The sequence below is a fragment of the Ochotona curzoniae genome, unplaced genomic scaffold, assembly GCF_017591425.1.
Source record: "Ochotona curzoniae isolate NIBS_2020 unplaced genomic scaffold, NIBS_Ocur_1.0 scaffold_4506, whole genome shotgun sequence".
NCBI classification, from domain to species: domain Eukaryota; kingdom Metazoa; phylum Chordata; class Mammalia; order Lagomorpha; family Ochotonidae; genus Ochotona; species Ochotona curzoniae.
The window spans coordinates 14,278,477-14,296,397 of record NW_024467119.1 but is presented as its reverse complement, the minus strand read 5'-3'; the positions used below and the strand labels follow the sequence as shown (position 1 = coordinate 14,296,397).

Here is a 17,921-nt window from a genome sequence, read left to right as displayed (position 1 = left end):
TCTGATGACATCTAGAACACATTTTAAATCCTGCTTGATTTTGGATATATTCTTCTTCCTTAAAGCTACACTGAATTGTTTCTAGCTTTTTTCTTGTAATCTGATTTTTATCAAAGGATGCTATTATTTGAGTTAATTAACTGATCTGTGAGTTTAAAGGTTAAAATAATCAAAGTTTATAGCTTCATTACAGTCATCGATTAAATGTAGTGTTTTATGCTTCAAGGCAGTACATTCTTGGTGACCTGTAATAACACAGTTGATTTTATAAGAAATCCTTAATGTCCAGTCTTACACACATTATATATGTGCTTAATTACCAATCTCACATACATTATATATGTAAGTCCAAATTGTGTGTTTATTTATTTTTGTTTTTAGTGGACCTTCCAGGCACAAGAGTAATTTAATCTCTCAAGAGAGTAATTCTGATGTAGATGAAGAAGAAGTTCGGGGTATTTTAGGTAAGTTATTATTTATCTTCTATAGATTTGATTTTTTTTCTTGCATTATAAAGATGAAACTAAGCATACTAAGTTCTGCCTAAATTGTCCCTAGTGGCAAATGAGCATTAGTCTCTTATCTTTACAGTTAGAGATTTGTAAGACCCTGTAAATAGAAAGAGAAATAAAGGGCTGGCAGTTGTCATAGCATGCTGACCCTCTGCCTGCTGGTGCTGGATTCCCAGGTGGGCACTGGTTCATGCTCTGTCTGTTACATTTCTCACCCAGCTCCTTGTTTATGACCTAGGAAAGCAGTGGATGGTAGCCCGAGTCCTTGGATTCCTGCATCCATGTGGGAAACCTGGAAGAAGCTCCTGGTTCCCAGCTTCAGACCTGCCCAGCTCTGGCCATTGCAGCCATTTATGGAGTAGACCAGTGGGATGGAAGATGTCACTCTGTCTCCCTCTTTTCCCTCCTCTCTAACCCCCATAATGCTGTTTTCTACATAAAATATATAAATCTTTTTTTTTTAAGAAAAAAAAGGGGGGAGGAATGAGCAATGGTTTTTCTTTTAGTGAGTCAATGAAAAGAATCTACTACAGGGGCTAGTATCTTGGCTCAACAGACTAATCCTCCACCTGCAGATGCCAGCATTCCATATGGTACTTGTTCTAGTCCTAGCTGTCGTATTCCCATCAAGCTCCCTGCTTATGGCCTGAGAAAGCAGCAGAGGATGGCTCAGGTCCTTGGGAGACCTGTATGAAGCTCCTGGCTCCAGGCATCAGATCAGCTCATTTGGGGAGTGAACTAGTAGGTGAGATGTCTCTCTTTGGTCTTCCCTGTCTCTGTAGATTTTATGTATTGGATAGATTTGAAGTTTATCCTATTCATACTGAAGCTTGTCTTTCAGTCGTTTTATATTGTTTTTCATGCACTTAAAGGATATATTCAGCTTTTTAAATGATTTACTTTTGCTTAAAAGAGTTGCAATGAGAGAAAGAGAATCTGACTTCAATTGGCGCACTCCCTCCAATGGACACAACGGCCAGAACTGAGCCAGTCTGAAGCCAGGATCTAGGAGCTTCCTCTGGTTCTTCCACGTGGGTGGAGGGACTCAAAGCTTTGGACCTCCTTCTGTCACTTTCCCAAGCCATTAGCGGGGAGCTGGGTTGGAGGTAGCTGGGATTTGAACTGTATCCTTGAGGGATTCCTGTGTCACAGCAGATTACTGTGATACACTATTCACCAAACCCTGAATTCTGTAGATTTTTGTGGGTTTTTTGCCTTCATAATTTATTAATTCTTTTTCCTTTAAAAATATTTTCTTCTGTTTTCTCTGCCTTTATTTTCCCTTATAACTTGAATGCTTTCCACTTTTTATTTGGTAAAAGAAAAGCAGCAAATTTTCCTGAACATAGTTTTGGCTTTATTTTACAGGTTTTGATATGTACTAGTATTGTAATACATTCTAACTTCTAGGTAGAATTTTTCATTGACCCCAGAAGTTATTGAAAGACTGCATTAGTCAAAAGACTGTTCTTCAGGACCAATGGCCTGGAATGGAATCAAACTCTGTCTTGGACTAGCTATGTTACCTGGAGTAGGAAATAAGCACCTGGTGTGGGCTTTTTTGCAAAATTGCTTTATGTTGTTGTTAATATTTTCTGACTTTATTTAACCATTTGGGGAGAACATGGCTTATATTTAATACTTGAAATTTTTAATTATTTTCTTGTGTTTTAGTATATGTTTAGTTCTTATATTTTAAAGATTTTTGTAGGAAAGGTAGATTTAGGGGAGACAGAGAGAAAGATCTTCCATCCACTGGTTCACTCCCCAAATGGCCGCAGCAGTGAGAGGTGATGCAGTCAGGAGCCAGGAGCTTCTTGTGGGTCTCCCACACGGGTGCAGGGTCCGAAGGCCTTGCAACATTCCCAACTGCTTTCCCAGGCCACAAGCAGGGAGCTGGGACATGAACTGATGTCCAGGGATGTCAGCTCTTAAAGGTGGAAGCCTGTTAAACCATTGAAAGAGGAAGACAACACAGAACTCATGGTAGCTTACCAGAATTATTGGTATACATGTTTACCTTCACATCAGCAAGAGCAGTCTGGGAGTAGTCCTAAGACTAAAGTGACTCAGTCGTTTATGCTCCTGTCTTAGCACTCTCAAGAATCCCATATGTAATATAGATAGTATCAAGGCTGCATTTGAATGGCCCATTCTTTATTGACTTTGAACTTAAGACAAATGTCTGCCTTCTTCTAAAAACGTAGAACAAATTTGTGTGTCATCATTGTACAAGGTCTATACCAGTCTTTGTGTCATTTAAATTTAGTAGCTAAAGCAAACACACTAATCTGATTTGATCTGCATGAATGTGCCTAGTTTGGACAAGGACATTAAATTTTTGATCCCTGGAGTTTCTTCCAAACCGGAAAGTTTATATTTAATTCAGTCATTCTTAATAATTTAATAACTCTTTAACAACATAACAATTGAATTTTACTTATTATGTTTTTTATATGTTTCAAGGCTTTGTGGGTTGATTTAGCTATGCAGATTTTAATTGTCACTCTTGAATTTGTTGTTATGTTCAAGCTACTGAATGGAATGAAGTCATATGAAAATCCAAGGTGACTTCATGATTTCTCTACTTGGCACCCAGCTAGGGCAGCTGGAATGTTGAGGCCTAGCCAAGCATCTCTTTTCATCCACACGCTATTCTTGGGTTTCCTCCCAGCATGGAAGTCTCAGAGTTGTCAGGCTTCATATATCACTAACGCCTTACCCTAGGTGAAATCCCCGATATAACCTACATAAATAAAGCTTAGCCTTCAAACTCTCGGAAAGTCATTTCTGCTGCGTTCTATTAGTCAAATACATCATTAAGTCCAGGCCTAAAGTTGACAACAGTTCTCACTGGCCAATTGCTAAATTCATTACACTTACATAATTTTAAAGCTTTAAATTAAAAGATCATAAATTATACTCTTAGCACGTTGCTTATTCATTTTCCTGTTCTGCATTTTTATCACATATTTCACTTGTTCAAAAGCAATGGAAAACCTTTTTGTTATTGTTTAAGTAGTTATGATTTTTTAAAAGATTTATTTGATTTTTATTTGAAATCCAGAGTTTCAGAGAAGAGAGACAGAGATCTTTCACCTGCTGATTCGCTCCCCAAATGTCCACAATAGTTGGAGCTGAGCACATATGAAGCCAGGAGCCAAGAGCTTCTTCTAGATCTCCCACATGGATGTAGGTGCCCAAGGACTTGAGCCATACCCCACTGCTTTTCTAAGCCGTAATCAGGGAGCTAGATCTGAAATAGGTAACCAGGACTCAGTGCTATCTGTATGAGATGTCTGTTGATGCAGCAGGTGCAAGCTAAGCTTGCTCTGCCATGGCATTGGCCCTGTTAGGCTTTTTAAGAAACATTCCTTGTAGCTAGCTATAGTTAAATGATACACCGTTTTTCCTTAGAAATGAAAAACTAAAGGAATAGTTAAGTTATGGTCACATAAATTTTATTTAAAATACTTATATAAAGTTGATTAAGTAACTCACTTTAAGTGAACATGGGATTAGCAGCTGTTGCTCATGGTATTTTTTTGCAGATGACGAACGAAGGACGTCGGAGAAGAAAATACATCACAAATTAGGTAGGATTATTTTTCTCTTTTACTATTTCCACAGATTAAAATGCTAGTATTAAAATTCTGTTTCCAAACAGAATACTTTTCTTCAAGGAAAAAAAGTCCTGCTTGTATTAATTAGTAAATAAACCAAAATTTCTATTAATTTTTCATGAATTTCATAATAAATCATTACAATTCCAAGAACAATTTCACAATTTGCTTCATAGCAGGGACGTGATGCTGTATGTTCTAAGAAGCTAGAATCGTGTTAAGGAAAGTGTAACTGCTAGGTAACTGGTGCTCCTGCCAGGTTCTTCCACTTTGATCCATTTCCTTCCTAAATGTCGTGGTAGCTAGCATGATTAGGAGGGAAAGATGGGAGCTACGGAATCTGTGGAGAGATTCATGTGAGCATCGAAAACTCCTGGCTCCTAATAAGAGAATTGCCAGTCAGGAGCCGTGGGACCTCCCATCCTTGTGATGTTTGCTAGCCTCTGTGTGTTTTACCTACATTGGAGGTTGAGTACTACTGTATACTGTACTTGCATTTGAAGAGAACCACTAGGAATGAAGCTTTCTCTCATTGCCTCAGCCTGTGAGAGAGCCTGCCATACGTCAGTGCTTAATGCTAATTTGGGAATGAAATGGTGAGTGCTGTCAGGTGTGAACCAAAAGAAGTGAAATGTCCCTGAGCATAGCCACAAGTATCCAGAGAAGAAAATCCAGCATGGTACAGCAACACCTACTTCTAGTGAGAAGGAACCCTTTAACAAAAAAGAAGTATGTGTACTTTCAGAGGCTGAATTATTGCATAGAAAACTGTGGTGATAGAAAGCATGGTTATTTTTTTCAGTTAAAGTCAATAGATAAGCTTAAAGAAACGATAGTCACTGCTGAGAGATGAACTAATAACTGGTGTTCAGTATTCCTCTAAACAACAGAAATACAGGTGAAAACCATGAGGGTTAAAGACATAGTCTAGGAATACCACAGAAACATCAGAGCAAATACAAAAAGAATAGAATTTGGAGAGAAATTAGAGAAAAAAACAGTTTTAAAAAATCCGGGCCCGGTATGATGGCTCAACTGGCTAATCCTCCCCTTGCAAGTGCTGGGATCCTGTATGGGCACCGTTTTATGTCCTGGCTGCTCCACTTCCCAACCAGCTTCCCTGCTTATGGTCTGAGAAAGCAGCACAAGATGGCCCAAGACTTTGGGACCCCAAACCCACACGGGAGACCTGGAAGAAGCTCCTGGCTGCTGGCTTCAGATGGGCCAAGCTCCAGCCATTGAAGCTGCTTGGGAAGTGAACAGGTGGGTGGAAGGTCTTTATCTCTCCTTCTCTGAGAAACTGCCTCTCCAGTAAAGATAAATGAATCTTTGGGGGGAAAAAAGTTTAAAAAACAGTTTAGAAAAGAAAGGAAACTTCATTGGATTTAAGACAGGCTTGAGTCTGTAGTTTATCAAGTATAAATCAGGGTTATTAAAAAAAAGATATGTACATATGAGTATGAGAAAAATTTACAAACAAAAAAACATTGTATTTGAAGAAGGAAAATGGCATTGCTTCTCTACATAGCATTGCAAAGTACTGTGTATTGCTCTCTGTCAGAAATTTATTAGAATCCAATAATTCTACAATTAGCCAAGATATCTTTCCTTTAAAAAAAAATTCTTTTTTATTGGAATGGCAGATTTACAGAGAGAAGCAGAGACAGAGAAAGAGCTGTCTGTTGGTTCATTCCCCAAGTGGCCACAATGGCTGGAAGTAAGCCAATCTGTAGCCAAGAAACAGGAGCTTTTCTCAGGTCTCCCACAAGGGTGCCGGGTCCCAAGGCTTTAGGCCATCCTCTGCCATTTTCCCAGGCCACAAGCAGGGAGCTGATAAAACTTTGAAAGTAGAACATCCAGGACACAAATTGATACCCATTTGGGATCCCAGCTTGTGCAAGGTGAGAATTTAGCCACTGAGCCATGGCGCTGGGCCCATCTTTCTTTTTGATAACTGAATTTATTTTGCAGGCAATCTAAAACTAAATTTAGTATACGCCAAGTAAGATATCAATATGTGATACTCTTAAGTATCAGGTAAGTCAGTTGTAAGTTCAAAGAGGAAAGAATGAGGAGGAATGATTTTTGCAAAAATATTTTATTAAATATAAACGTGCATTGTTTTTCCTGTTGCTGTGTAGCAAATTGCTGCAAACCTAATGACTGACAATATATAATTATTGCTTTCTGGTTTCCTTGGATAAGGAGCTGAGGTGTGACTTAGCTCAAGGGTCATATGCTGTGCAGTTCAGGTCGGTCTGAGTTGTTACTGCTTCTGAAGCTCATGTCTTCCCCCACACTCGTGGTTGTTGGCAGAATTCCGTTGCTTGGTGTTGAAGGACTTAAGAGTAACTGTTAGGCCATGCATGGTACCAGCATCCCTCTTCAGTTTCTTGCCCTCCTTGGAATCTCTTTCACAGCATGTTAACTTTCTTTAGAGTCAGCAAGGGCTAATCTTTTTCTACTGCTGGTAGATATTGTCTTACATGTATAATAATGTAGTGCCAAATATTGATGTTTAACCTAAGATGGTGTTATGTAATTTTAAACACATTATAAACAAAGAATCTTATGTTGGAAATGAAGTTAGAACACTTAAACTACTGGCATTATCCTTTAGCAATGTAACACCCTATAGAGTGTTGGTTGTTTATGCTTGTGACCTTGGAGCTGTGACCAGCTAGTTACCTGGAATCTCTAGAAAGTATTGTGCTGCATATGGCTGCCCTGAGAAAGCATCAACATTGAAAGAACAGTTTAAAATGAACGTGTCTCTGTGTCTCACTTTTGCATACTGTGAAGTAAAACATAGTAAACATGAGTGGTGTCTATAAATCTTGATGTATTCACAGGAAATATACTTTGCCACTGGTGATACTCTGTATTTTCGAGTTAGAAGAAAGTCCCAAATCCAAGTTACATTCACATAGACTAGACTGATTTGAATACAAAGGTGTGACTTGTTGTCCTTCATGTTGGGGTACTTCTCCCTCCTAACACTAATAATATGAATGGAGATTTATAAATGCCTAAGTAAGAATTTTGTGATAAAACTTTGAAATCTGGACTACCTAATGAAACTTGGTATGCTGGGAAGAAAATTAGGGAGTTCATAAAATTCATTTTATCAAATGGGAAAAAGGAGGGGATCAGCTCTCTAAAGATTATTTTTGATATAATCATGGAGAAATGAGGATTTAATTGTAAGGAATGGGAAGACAACCAGTATTAGAGCAAAAAAGCATAGCCAGTCTTAAAATGACAGAGAAGTGATCATTCATTTGAACCAATAGGAATGAGGGAAAAGAAAATCATTTATGTGAAATACCTAGTATATGTGAGATGGAAGCTATAAAAAGAAGCATATTCTAACACTGAATAAACATAAATAGGCTGTTAAATAAGGCAGACTATCAGGTTTGACTTAAAAATATAAACTAATTGGCACGTTTGCAAGAAAAGTGTAAATAAAAAATTGTTGGGACTCAGCATGGCGGCCAAGTAGCTAAAGTCCTCGCCCTGAACGCGCCAGGATCCTATATGGGCACTGGTTCGAATCCCGGCAGCTCCACTTCCCATCCAGCTCCCTGCTTGTGGCTTGGGAAGGTAGTAGAGAATGAGCCAAAGCCTTGAGACCCTGCAGTCACATGGGAGACCTGGAAGAAGTTCTTGGCCTTTAGATCAGCTAGCCTCCAGCCATTGCGACTACTTGTTGAGTGAACCAGTGGATGGAAGATCTTCCTTTCTGTTATCTGCCTTTCCGGTGAAAAAATAACTAAATCTTTTTTTAAAAAGAATACTGAGCAGGATAAGGAATGACATGTAATTGTAAAACGAACCATTTGTGAAGAAGATAGGTTCGTGGCAGACAACCTAACAACTAAAAATAAAAGGAAAGCGAGGTGATTTTCACTTACACTGTACAGCTACAATGGGAAATTTTAATTGTACCTCTTTCAGAATTAGCTTAGCAAATAAAAATAAATAAGGCCATAGGAATTTGATACCTACTGTACTCAATTTGGAGTAAGAATTTTACATTGTCCCAAGATGAATGTATTCTTGTCATTGTCAACCATGGGTACTGTGAAATTTTGGCATCTCTGCCAGTATGTTAACCTGATTTTTCATTAGCATTTCTTTTTTAGTACCATAAGTGTATCTTAAAATTGTTTTTCTAGAGTTTTGTCTACAAGGATTTATATTCTTTTTTTTTACAGTATTGCCTTCAAACACGCCAAATGTTCGCAGGACCAAGAGAGTACGTTTGAAACCTTTGGAATATTGGCGAGGTGAACGAATAGATTATCAAGGAACACCGTCAGGTAAAATATAATTTATGCTATAAAGCCTACTAATAAACAACAATGAGGTTTGCTGTAATTTATTTGTGTTTGCTATGTATCAGTCCTGTCCTTGACACTTACATGCATAACCTTGTTAATCATCATCTACCCATAATCTGGTAAGAATAGGGTTCAAACCTGAATTTATGATTACTGGAGATGAAGATTCTTCTTTCTGGTAAGTATTTGACTTTTTAGATTTTTAATTTTTATTTTACTTTTTCTCACATTTTGTGATAAGCTTTATCATTGCATAAAGTGTTAGATTGGAACATGAGGAAAGTATAACTGGTAAAGTTCTTCCAATTATCTATTTTCTCATTTTTCTACAAATTTGTAGAGGTAAGTAAAGTATTGTGTATTCTTAAAGTCATTTCTTCCCTCTGTTTTATGTAAGTCTAAACTCATGTGCAGATTGCAAGAAATAGTTCATTATTAGCTTTTTAAATTTCTAGTGATGATGTGACTGTTAATTTCCAGTAACACCGGAGGTAATTCAAACATGCACTAATGCTTCTGGATTTAGGGTGGTAGAGGCGTGAGTGAAATTGGTTAGTGTTTTGTGTTTTTTGAACTACTAGCTATAGAATTAACTACTAGTACTGTTTTCTCTGGTACTTTGAAAGGAAGAATACTACTTTTCTTATAAAAGTTTTGTTTAGAGCTTTTTACATTCCTGAGCCTTTTCTTTTACCTGTGTCATTGTTAAATTTCAGGAGGATTTGTGATTGGTGGAGTGCTATCCCCAGATGTTGTACTACCTAAACGGAAGGCAAGAGCAAACATGGAAAAAGTCAACCAAATGGCTAATGGAAAAAGAATCTGTCTTGATAGTGCTAAAAGAAGTATGAACTTATTCCTGAAAGTAACTCTTAGATTTCATTGCTTTTTTTTTCAAGTTTTATTTATTTATTATCAGACAGAGAACATTACTATTTACTATTCACTCCGAAAAAGCCTGCAGAAGCTGGAACCAGGTGGAGGTGAAACCAGCGGTCTGAAATTCAGCTCATGTTTCCCATGTGGGTGACAGAGCTGTGTACCCCAGTCATCTGCCCCCTCCCAGTGTCTGCATTGTCAGGCAGGTGGATTAGGAGCCAGAGCTGGGTGTTACGCCCATGCATTCTGGTGTGCGGTATGGGTTCTTAGGCTAATGTTTTAACCACTGTGCCCAGCGCTTGCCCTAGATTTTATTTTCCAATAGCATAGTGCTTTGGGAAGAGACTCTTTGTAGAATTTAAAAGTTACTTCTAAGGACTTTAGATGTGATACTGTAAATTTTACTTCTTAATAGATATTTCCACAAATTTCTTTAAAAAATCAGTAATACAGAATCAACAATAGGAAGAAAAATAGAAATTTGCAATGCCATGAAGTTAAATAACATGATACTAGATATGATAGTCTCCATTGCACAGCTATTATACATCCCCTTAAATGAAAAGCCACAAAACAAAATCAACATCAGGGAGAAAAAAGAAGTTAACAACACCATGAAGTTAAATAACATGCTACTGAATGATTAATGTGTCACTGAAGAAATGAAAAAGAAAATCAAGAACCTTCTTGAAAAAAATGATGCTACTGTATGATCTATGAGTCAATGAAGAATTTAATCACAAGAAACTGTTTAGAAAAGATGAAAGAGAATATACACAGAATCATTTGATTTGATTATATATGAGTTCACATGTTATAATAGGCTTAAAAATTAGGAAGCTTTAAGTGTCAGTGGGGTTTTGAATTTGAATGTGTATTTGCTGAAGCAGTCATTAACAAAGAAGAGATTATTCTATCCCAGGTCAGCTTTATTTTTGTTTTCTTTTTTCACCTTTTAAAAATATATTTATCTGAAAGAAATAGAGAAATTAACTTAGCATTTGCTGATTCACATCCGAAAATCCTACAAGAGCCAGGTCTGGGCCAGGTCTCCACGAACCAGGAACCCCATCTGGGTCTCCTCTATGGATAGCAGAGACCTAAGTACTTGGCCCAGGCATATTAGCAGGAAGCTGTGTTAGGAGTGGAGGAACCAGAACTAGAAACAAGTACTCCAGTATGGGCTGTATGCACCTCAGGTGGCAGCCTCATCCAGCCTGCCATGTGCTAGGTCAGGGTTCTTTTACACCTGATCTGTAGCTATATTTTGTACTGGGTTTTGATAATTGAAAAGAATTTTGAGTAGTTTTATGTTTTGATTCTGTTTGTTTTGCAGAGAACAGATTAATGGTAAATCTAGATGTTTCTCTTGGAAACCCTTTTGAGCCAACCAGGGTAAAGGATCCAGAAACAAGAGAAATTATTCTCATGGGTAAGATAAGGGATGCTGAGTAATGGTTGGTTATGGACCTGACCACTTTCCCTTTCGATACTGTCAAGCACTTTGAACCCTGCAGTCTAGAGAAAGGTCTGATTCTAGTAAATAGCTTATGGGGGGGAACTAAGGGCGTATCAATAGCACACCACCTCTGGGAGGCATGTAAAACCGTGCATTTATCTTCTGGGGTAAAATTGCTACCACCGTAAATGTTGGTTCCAGGAATGAGGCTAGACCCTCTTTGACTCCTTGTGGATGGGGAGTTATGGCAAGTTAAAAGTCAGACATTACATACTCGTGTTCATGGACTAGGCGTGGATTGTGGGTGCTCACTGATGCCCTTCGGGGCCTGTGGATGCTGATAACAGTGCCTGGGATGTAAAACTTTCTATGGATGAATGACAGGGAATCAGCCACACAAATGCCAGATTTAACCTTTAATACTGGCACAAGGTCCTTGAGGCCTCCCACCCTATTAGATAGACACCAAGCATTGAGACTGAGAGGCCCTGGGAGGTCCAAAGGGATGAGTTATACGTGGAATGGAAGTCTAGAAAGGGTTCAGCTATTTACCAAGTATGCAATATTTACATACAGGAAACATTGTTCTACATCACATCAAACAGGTCAAACCAAGTAGTCAGTAATGTTTTTCGTACTTAAGATTTTGGCTGTGCAATGGGTTTTGAGAGACATCTAAACATCTTAGCAAAGTCATTTCTATATTTAGATTGTTTATTTGGCAACAGATGTGGAAATAAAGAGATTCTGTTTAGTGTAAAACCATTGCTATAGTTTATCACTTTAGAAGAGTTGTATTTTTTCAGAGTTCACTTTTTCCTTTTTTATAAATCTACAAGTATATATTCTGTAGTTCTTGGCATCCCTAAGATTCCCAAATATCCAGGGGAATAGAGCCAACCACTGATGATAAGCGGATATGTTTATAGATCTGGAAAGATTTATTAGTAAAAGGAAATGGTTTGAAAATGAGATACTAACAGAATTTCAGTAAATAGTATTTGGAACTCACACCCTTTTTGTAAGGATAAATTTTATTATTTGATATTGCCAAGGCAGTGTTTTAGGTTGCATACTTTAGCTCTTTGCTATTCATAACAACCTAAAAATGCAGATAAGATATTATTATTTCATTTTATAGAAAAGGAAATTAAGACAAACAGTGAGATGTAGGGAGAAACATATATAACTTGCCTAAGGACACAGAACTAGCTGTAAGAGGTGAGGTTTGGCCTTGACAGTGTAGCTCCCGAGTCAGTGATCCTAATCTCTTGTCTGTTAGGCAGGCTTGAGTCTGGAAATACCTTCATTATCGCTGAGCAGTAGCATGGCTGTTGCTTAACATTGCTGTTGCTGTTTTCGCCATAGATCTTGTTAGGCCACAAGATACCTACCAATTTTTTGTAAAGCATGGTGAGTTGAAAGTTTATAAAACGTTGGATACACCATATTTTTCTACTGGGAAGTTGATACTAGGACCACAAGAAGAAAAAGGAAAGCAGCATGTTGGCCCAGATATATTGGTAAGTCTATTTCTCCATTTATGTATGTTTTGCTGTAGGTACAATTCTGGTTTTTTTGAATTTGATCAGTCATTAAAATTCCATTTTCTCAGAAGTGAAATTTCATTACTGTACTTCACAGACAATTTGTTTTTAAATTTGTTAAATCTGGAGTTAGTCAGCTGATGGTCATTAAACGATCTGTTCTGTAAGTGGAACTATATAGCCTTAAGGTTCAGAAGCTTAAGGAATGGTCTACTCAACCGTAGAATGTAAGCTTTTAAACAAATCACTAGAATTTTAAAACAGAATTTATGGACAGTTAGTCTAATTTCACATTTCTCTGATGCTGCATTTAAGAAATGGAAAGGTTGGGCCTGGCACAGTAACCTGGGGGCTAAACTCCTCACCATGAACATGCAAGGATTCCTTATGAGCGCCGGTTCTTATCCTGGTGCCCACTTCCCATCCAGCTCCCTGCTTGTGTTCTGGGAAAGCAGTAGAGGACGACCCAAAGCTTTGGGACCCTGCACCTGCATGGGAGACCTGGAAGAGGCTCCAAGCTCATGGGTTCGGATCAGCTCAGCTCTGGCTGTTGTAGCCATTTGGGGAGTAAATGCAGCAGACAGAAGATCTTCCTCTCTGTCTCTCTTCCTCTCTGTATATCTGACTTTCCAATAAAAATAAATAAATCTTAAAAAAAAAAAAAGAAATGGAAAGGTCAGTAGACTTCAGAAGTTACTTAGGGGAGAGCACTGGACGTAGAGGTTAACCCATCGACTGTGACTTACTCTTGCATATCAGATTGTCTGGAGTCACACCAGCTCAGCTCTGACATGAGCTCTGCTGATGCACCTGGGATCCCAGAGTAGCGGCCCAGATATTTCAGTGCCTGTCATCTATCTAGGAGAGCTGGACAGAACTCCTGGCCTCTACTGTGGCCTTGGTTAGCCCTGGCCCTCGAGGTTGTCTGGGAAGTAAATCAGTAGCTGGGGGAGTACTCTGTTTCTCTTTCTCTCTATACCATTCAAACTGGGGGGGGGGGGGGGACCCCACGGAACACAGTAGCAGTAGACTCAGGACGAGGTCAGTGCTTCTTTAAGTATTAAGTAAAGTGCAGCAATGTGTTAAGGCTTAAGTCAGCAGATTCAGGGCGGCTCAGTCTCCTCACTGCCTGTTGAAAGCATATTTGCAACATTGCTCTGTTTTATACATGTGTATACATTTTTTATTCTGAATTTGAAAATTGGGACTTTGAAAGCATTGAATTTAACATATCAGCTATTTAAAAACATTAAATTTGGGGCTGGTGCCATGGGAGCCCAATCCTGTGCTTGTGGTGCCAACATCCCATACGGTTGCTAGTTCGTGTCCCCACTTCTCCAGTTGATGCAGCGCCTTGCTAAAGGCCAGGAAAAGCAGCTCACGTGCTTAGGCCCCCGCAGCCACGTGATTGACCCTGAGAGGATCCTGGCTCCTGGCTTTATCCTTTCAGCTCTGGCTCTTTCACTGGCCGTTTGGAGAGTGAACCAGCAGATGTAAGATCTCACTCACTCTCTTTCCTTCTGTAATTCTGCCTTTCAAATAAAAATAAAATGAATCTGTAAAAAAAAAAGAAAGAAACACTAAGCAGAATATTTCCAGTATGTGGCATTTTGCTGCGCTTGGGTTCCAGCTCTGGTTCTGTTCCCAGTTCCAGCTTCCTGTGAGTGTATGCCTTGGGGGCAGCACACTGACCAAGTGATTGGCTGTTACCACTCACGTGGGCAGCCTAGATTGAGGATGATTGTGCTTCATCTTGGCTCAACTACAGCCATAAGGGGCATTTAGGAAGTGAACTTGTGGGTGGGAAATCTCTGTCTCTCTGCCCTTCCAAATGGAAAGATTTTTCATTTTTTCTTTAATTCTTTTAAATTGCAAAATTATGGCCTGGCAGGGTAACTTAGTGGCTGGAGTCCTTTCCTTGCCTGCGCTGGGATCCCGTTTGAATGCTGGTTCTAATCCCAGCTGCTTTTTATCCAGCTCCCTGCTTGTAGCCTGGGAAAGCAGTCAAAGATGGCCCAAAGCCTTGGGACCCTGCACCCATCTGGGAGACCCAGAAAAAGCTCATGGCTTTGGATTGGCTCAGTTTTGACTGCTGCGGCCGTGGGCTGTGAACCAATGGATGAAGATCTTCCTCTCTGTCTTTCCTCTCTGTAAATCTGACTCCCCCACCAAAAAAAAATGTTTTTTAAAAAAGGATACATACAATGGTCCAAGATTAATTTATGGTGTTTATAGCTAAAACCCTGTTTTGAAATAATTTTTTAAATTATTCATTAGTTCATTCTTCTTTAAAATGCCTCCCTAAAGATGTAGAGACAGTGACAGAGAAAGAGGAATGTGAACACAGAGAAAGATCTTCCATCTCCTGGGTTCACTGCTTGTATGGCTCAGTGGCCTGTTTGTGAGGAGCTCCACACACTGTTTTTTTCAGTTGTTTATTTGTTTATTTTAAGCTGTTGTTGTCGGAAGGTCAGGGAGAGATCCTTTATTTGTTGGTTCCCTGCCTAGATGGTGCAGCAGCTAGATCTTACTGCAGCCAGGAGCTGCTGGGTCTCCTGTGGGTGGCAGGTGTGCAAGCACCAGAGCCGTCTGCATCTTTCCCAGACACCCTAGTAGGTAAATGGGCAGGAAGTGGAGCAGCTGGAATTGGAGCCACCGCCTGTGTGGGATGCTGGTGTCATCTGCACGTGCAGCTTTGTCTGCTGTTTCATAATGCCCCTGTCCAGGTATTATAGAAAGAGAACTACACCTCTTTAAAGCAGTGGATGGTCCATATAGGATGCTAATGAACAGTAATGAAGACAAAAATTAGGACATGTCATCATAGAACTGATACCAGTTACCAAGTAAGTTGTAATGTTTTGTTATACAAAAGGAAATCTGAACAGTAAGCGAAACTGTTTAACCGGGGATAGTAATCAAAGAGATGCACATTCTGAAACAATTGACTCTTTATAATTACTGAGGTACTGATCATTTTAGAATTTCTATTAAACAATTAAAATAACAATTAAAATAATTTAGACTGTGACTAACGAGTATCATTTCTAACAAATTTTCTCAGGAAAATAATTTGAAAGATAAAATTGATCTTACGTATTTTTTGGTAATGTTGATAGTAATTGCAAAAATTGAAAACACTGACGTGGAAGGAAAATTGTTGGATTTTTCTCTTAACCATTATATGATTAACCATTAACCATTATATGATGTAATAATCATTATATGATTAACCATTAACCATTATATGATGTAATAACCATTATATGATTAACCATTAACCATTATATGATGTAATAAATAATAACACTTATATATTTCTGCAGTGTACTAAACATCTTAAAATTAATTTAAACATATTATTTTGAAAAATAGCCATATACAATTTAAGCAAATATTGATGAAAATACTTTTCTGATTAAAATTTTTAAATTATGACAATATAAGTAGAATAACGTGCTATGGTGTGTATGTAATGAAATTTGGCATTAGAAGGACTTTTGTCTTGAGATTTCATACATTTATTAGAAAGGCAAGAGTGTAGTTTTATGTTTTAAAAATGTAAAGCCCACTTATGCATAAATTGTTATATTCCAATAGCTTTCCTTCCAGCATAGCGCTGAGCACCTGTGAGAAAGAACAGCAGGACCCGATGGCATGGCAGCACGCGTTCAAGCACCCCGTGTGGTACTAGCCTTTCATACGAGTGCTGTTTCAAGTCCTGGCTGCTCCTCTTGCAGTCCAGGCCCTGCTGATGCCGTGGGAAAGCATCTGAGGATGGCACAGGTGCTGGGTCCTGCTGCAGACAGGGGAGACCTGCATGGAGCTGCTGGTTTGGAGGCTGGCTTTTAGAAAGTGCATGTTCCTTTGATTCTTGTCTTGTAGTGTCGGGAACAGCGCAGAGCTCTCATCTTATTTAATTATTGTTACTAACAGTATTTGCCTCACCTTTTGCTTACAGCAGAAGAAATCACTTCTTTTTAAAGGTTCATGTGATTACGTAGTCCTGTTTTGCTTGTCGTGGATAATCCTCCCATCTCTGGATCCTGATGTCTGTGGTATCATAGTACCAGTTCCGGAGCTCGCAGCCTGGACGTTGTGCAATCTTTTTGCCTGTTACATTTTTTAAAAGGCTATTTAGAGCATAAATATGGCAGTTTAATGTGAAACTTACTTTTTATCTTTACAGGTATTTTATGTTAACTATGGTGACCTTTTGTGTACTTTACATGAAACACCTTATCTGTTATCTACAGGGGATTCGTTCTTTGTTCCTTCAGGTAGGAATTATTAAAAATATTTTATATTTCACATGATATCTGTGAAACTGCTTATAGGCACCATGAAAATGAAAGCCATGACGGTCAAGATAAAGTGATGTGACTGACGCAAAAGTAGTGTGATAAATTTTTTTTCATTTTATCTTTATTGAAACATGTTAGTGTTTTCATACATGAAAATTTAACAGAAGTTGTTTTGCTTAATATAAAAATGGTTGATTGACACGTTGTATTTCAGGAAAGCATCAAAATTTTTTGCCGCCTTGTCCTGAAGAAACTGTGTGTTCATAGTTTTTCATGGGTTATTTTAAACAAAGAGCGATGTGTTTTATCCAACATTGACAATTATAAGTCAGTGGAAAGCAGGGATGGTTGAATTTATTGTTAAGAGTATGTCTTTCTTTTTTTTTAATTTGTGGAGTTGATTATATTTAACTGCAAATTATACCTTTATTAGTAACTTATGTAACTGTATCTGCATGTATTTGGTTTAGGGGAATAGATAGAAGTTCCTGTAAAACTAATCTAAGAAAAATTAGTTTCAGAAAGAGATTTTTCTCTTTTTATACCATTGAGTAATATACCTGTATTGTTACCAGATGGATGTGAAATTTACATACTTTCAAACCTTTTTTGCACCATAGGTGATAGCAAAGTCTTGGATTTTTGAGTTCATGAGATTAAATGTGTATTCCTTTTGGTTGGGTGCTTTACTTTTGTTTTGTATTATATGCTGGCACTTTCAAGTGATGACCAAATACTTAATTCAAAGGAAATGCTTCTTACAAAAATAATTCTGTTAATCTCTTTACTTTCAGGTAATTATTACAACATCAAAAATCTCCTGAATGAGGAAAGTGTTCTTCTTTTTACTCAAATAAAAAGATGAAAAATGGAACCAGTTTAAATGCCTGTATGTATATATGTATATGGCTATGTATACACATGCATCAAATGTTTGTATAGTTGGGACATTTTTGTATTACTTGTAATGTTTTAAAATAAAATTTTATTCAGTTTTGTGTGAACTTGTATTAGATAAATATTTTTAAGTTTCCACATATATCTTCTATTTTTTCTTTAAAAACACACATAGGCTGTAGTGATGCCTTGTTTTGTATTATTTTAATAAAATGAAAAGAATACTGAAATAAATTCTCCCACAATGAAATATATAACGTTTCTTTGCAAGTTGACTGCTAACTTCAACAGGTATATCCGTTTAGGAAAGTCTTTTGTAAGTAGTTTAAGTCATTGATCGTTAGATGGTCTAGC

General features: G+C 38.0%; 1 protein-coding gene across 4 annotated transcripts in view; it reads left to right on the top strand.

Moving 5' to 3' along the window:
• Window positions 1-17,674, top strand: part of CENPC (centromere protein C) — a 57,486-nt gene extending 39,812 nt beyond the window's left edge. For 2 of the 4 annotated variants that reach the window (XM_040966817.1, XM_040966819.1), the window contains exons 12-19: window positions 382-464; window positions 4,064-4,108; window positions 8,356-8,460; window positions 9,198-9,326; window positions 10,697-10,792; window positions 12,188-12,342; window positions 16,556-16,646; window positions 17,465-17,674. In XM_040966817.1, the coding sequence (XP_040822751.1) occupies window positions 382-464; window positions 4,064-4,108; window positions 8,356-8,460; window positions 9,198-9,326; window positions 10,697-10,792; window positions 12,188-12,342; window positions 16,556-16,646; window positions 17,465-17,535 (775 nt within the window). In that variant the 3' untranslated portion in view covers window positions 17,536-17,674. Of the gene's footprint in view, window positions 1-381; window positions 465-4,063; window positions 4,109-8,355; window positions 8,461-9,197; window positions 9,347-10,696; window positions 10,793-12,187; window positions 12,343-16,555; window positions 16,647-17,464 lie in introns of those variants that run through there. The other 2 variants (XM_040966818.1, XM_040966820.1) reach the window with 2 other exon arrangements.
• Window positions 17,675-17,921: the final 247 nt, after the last annotated feature.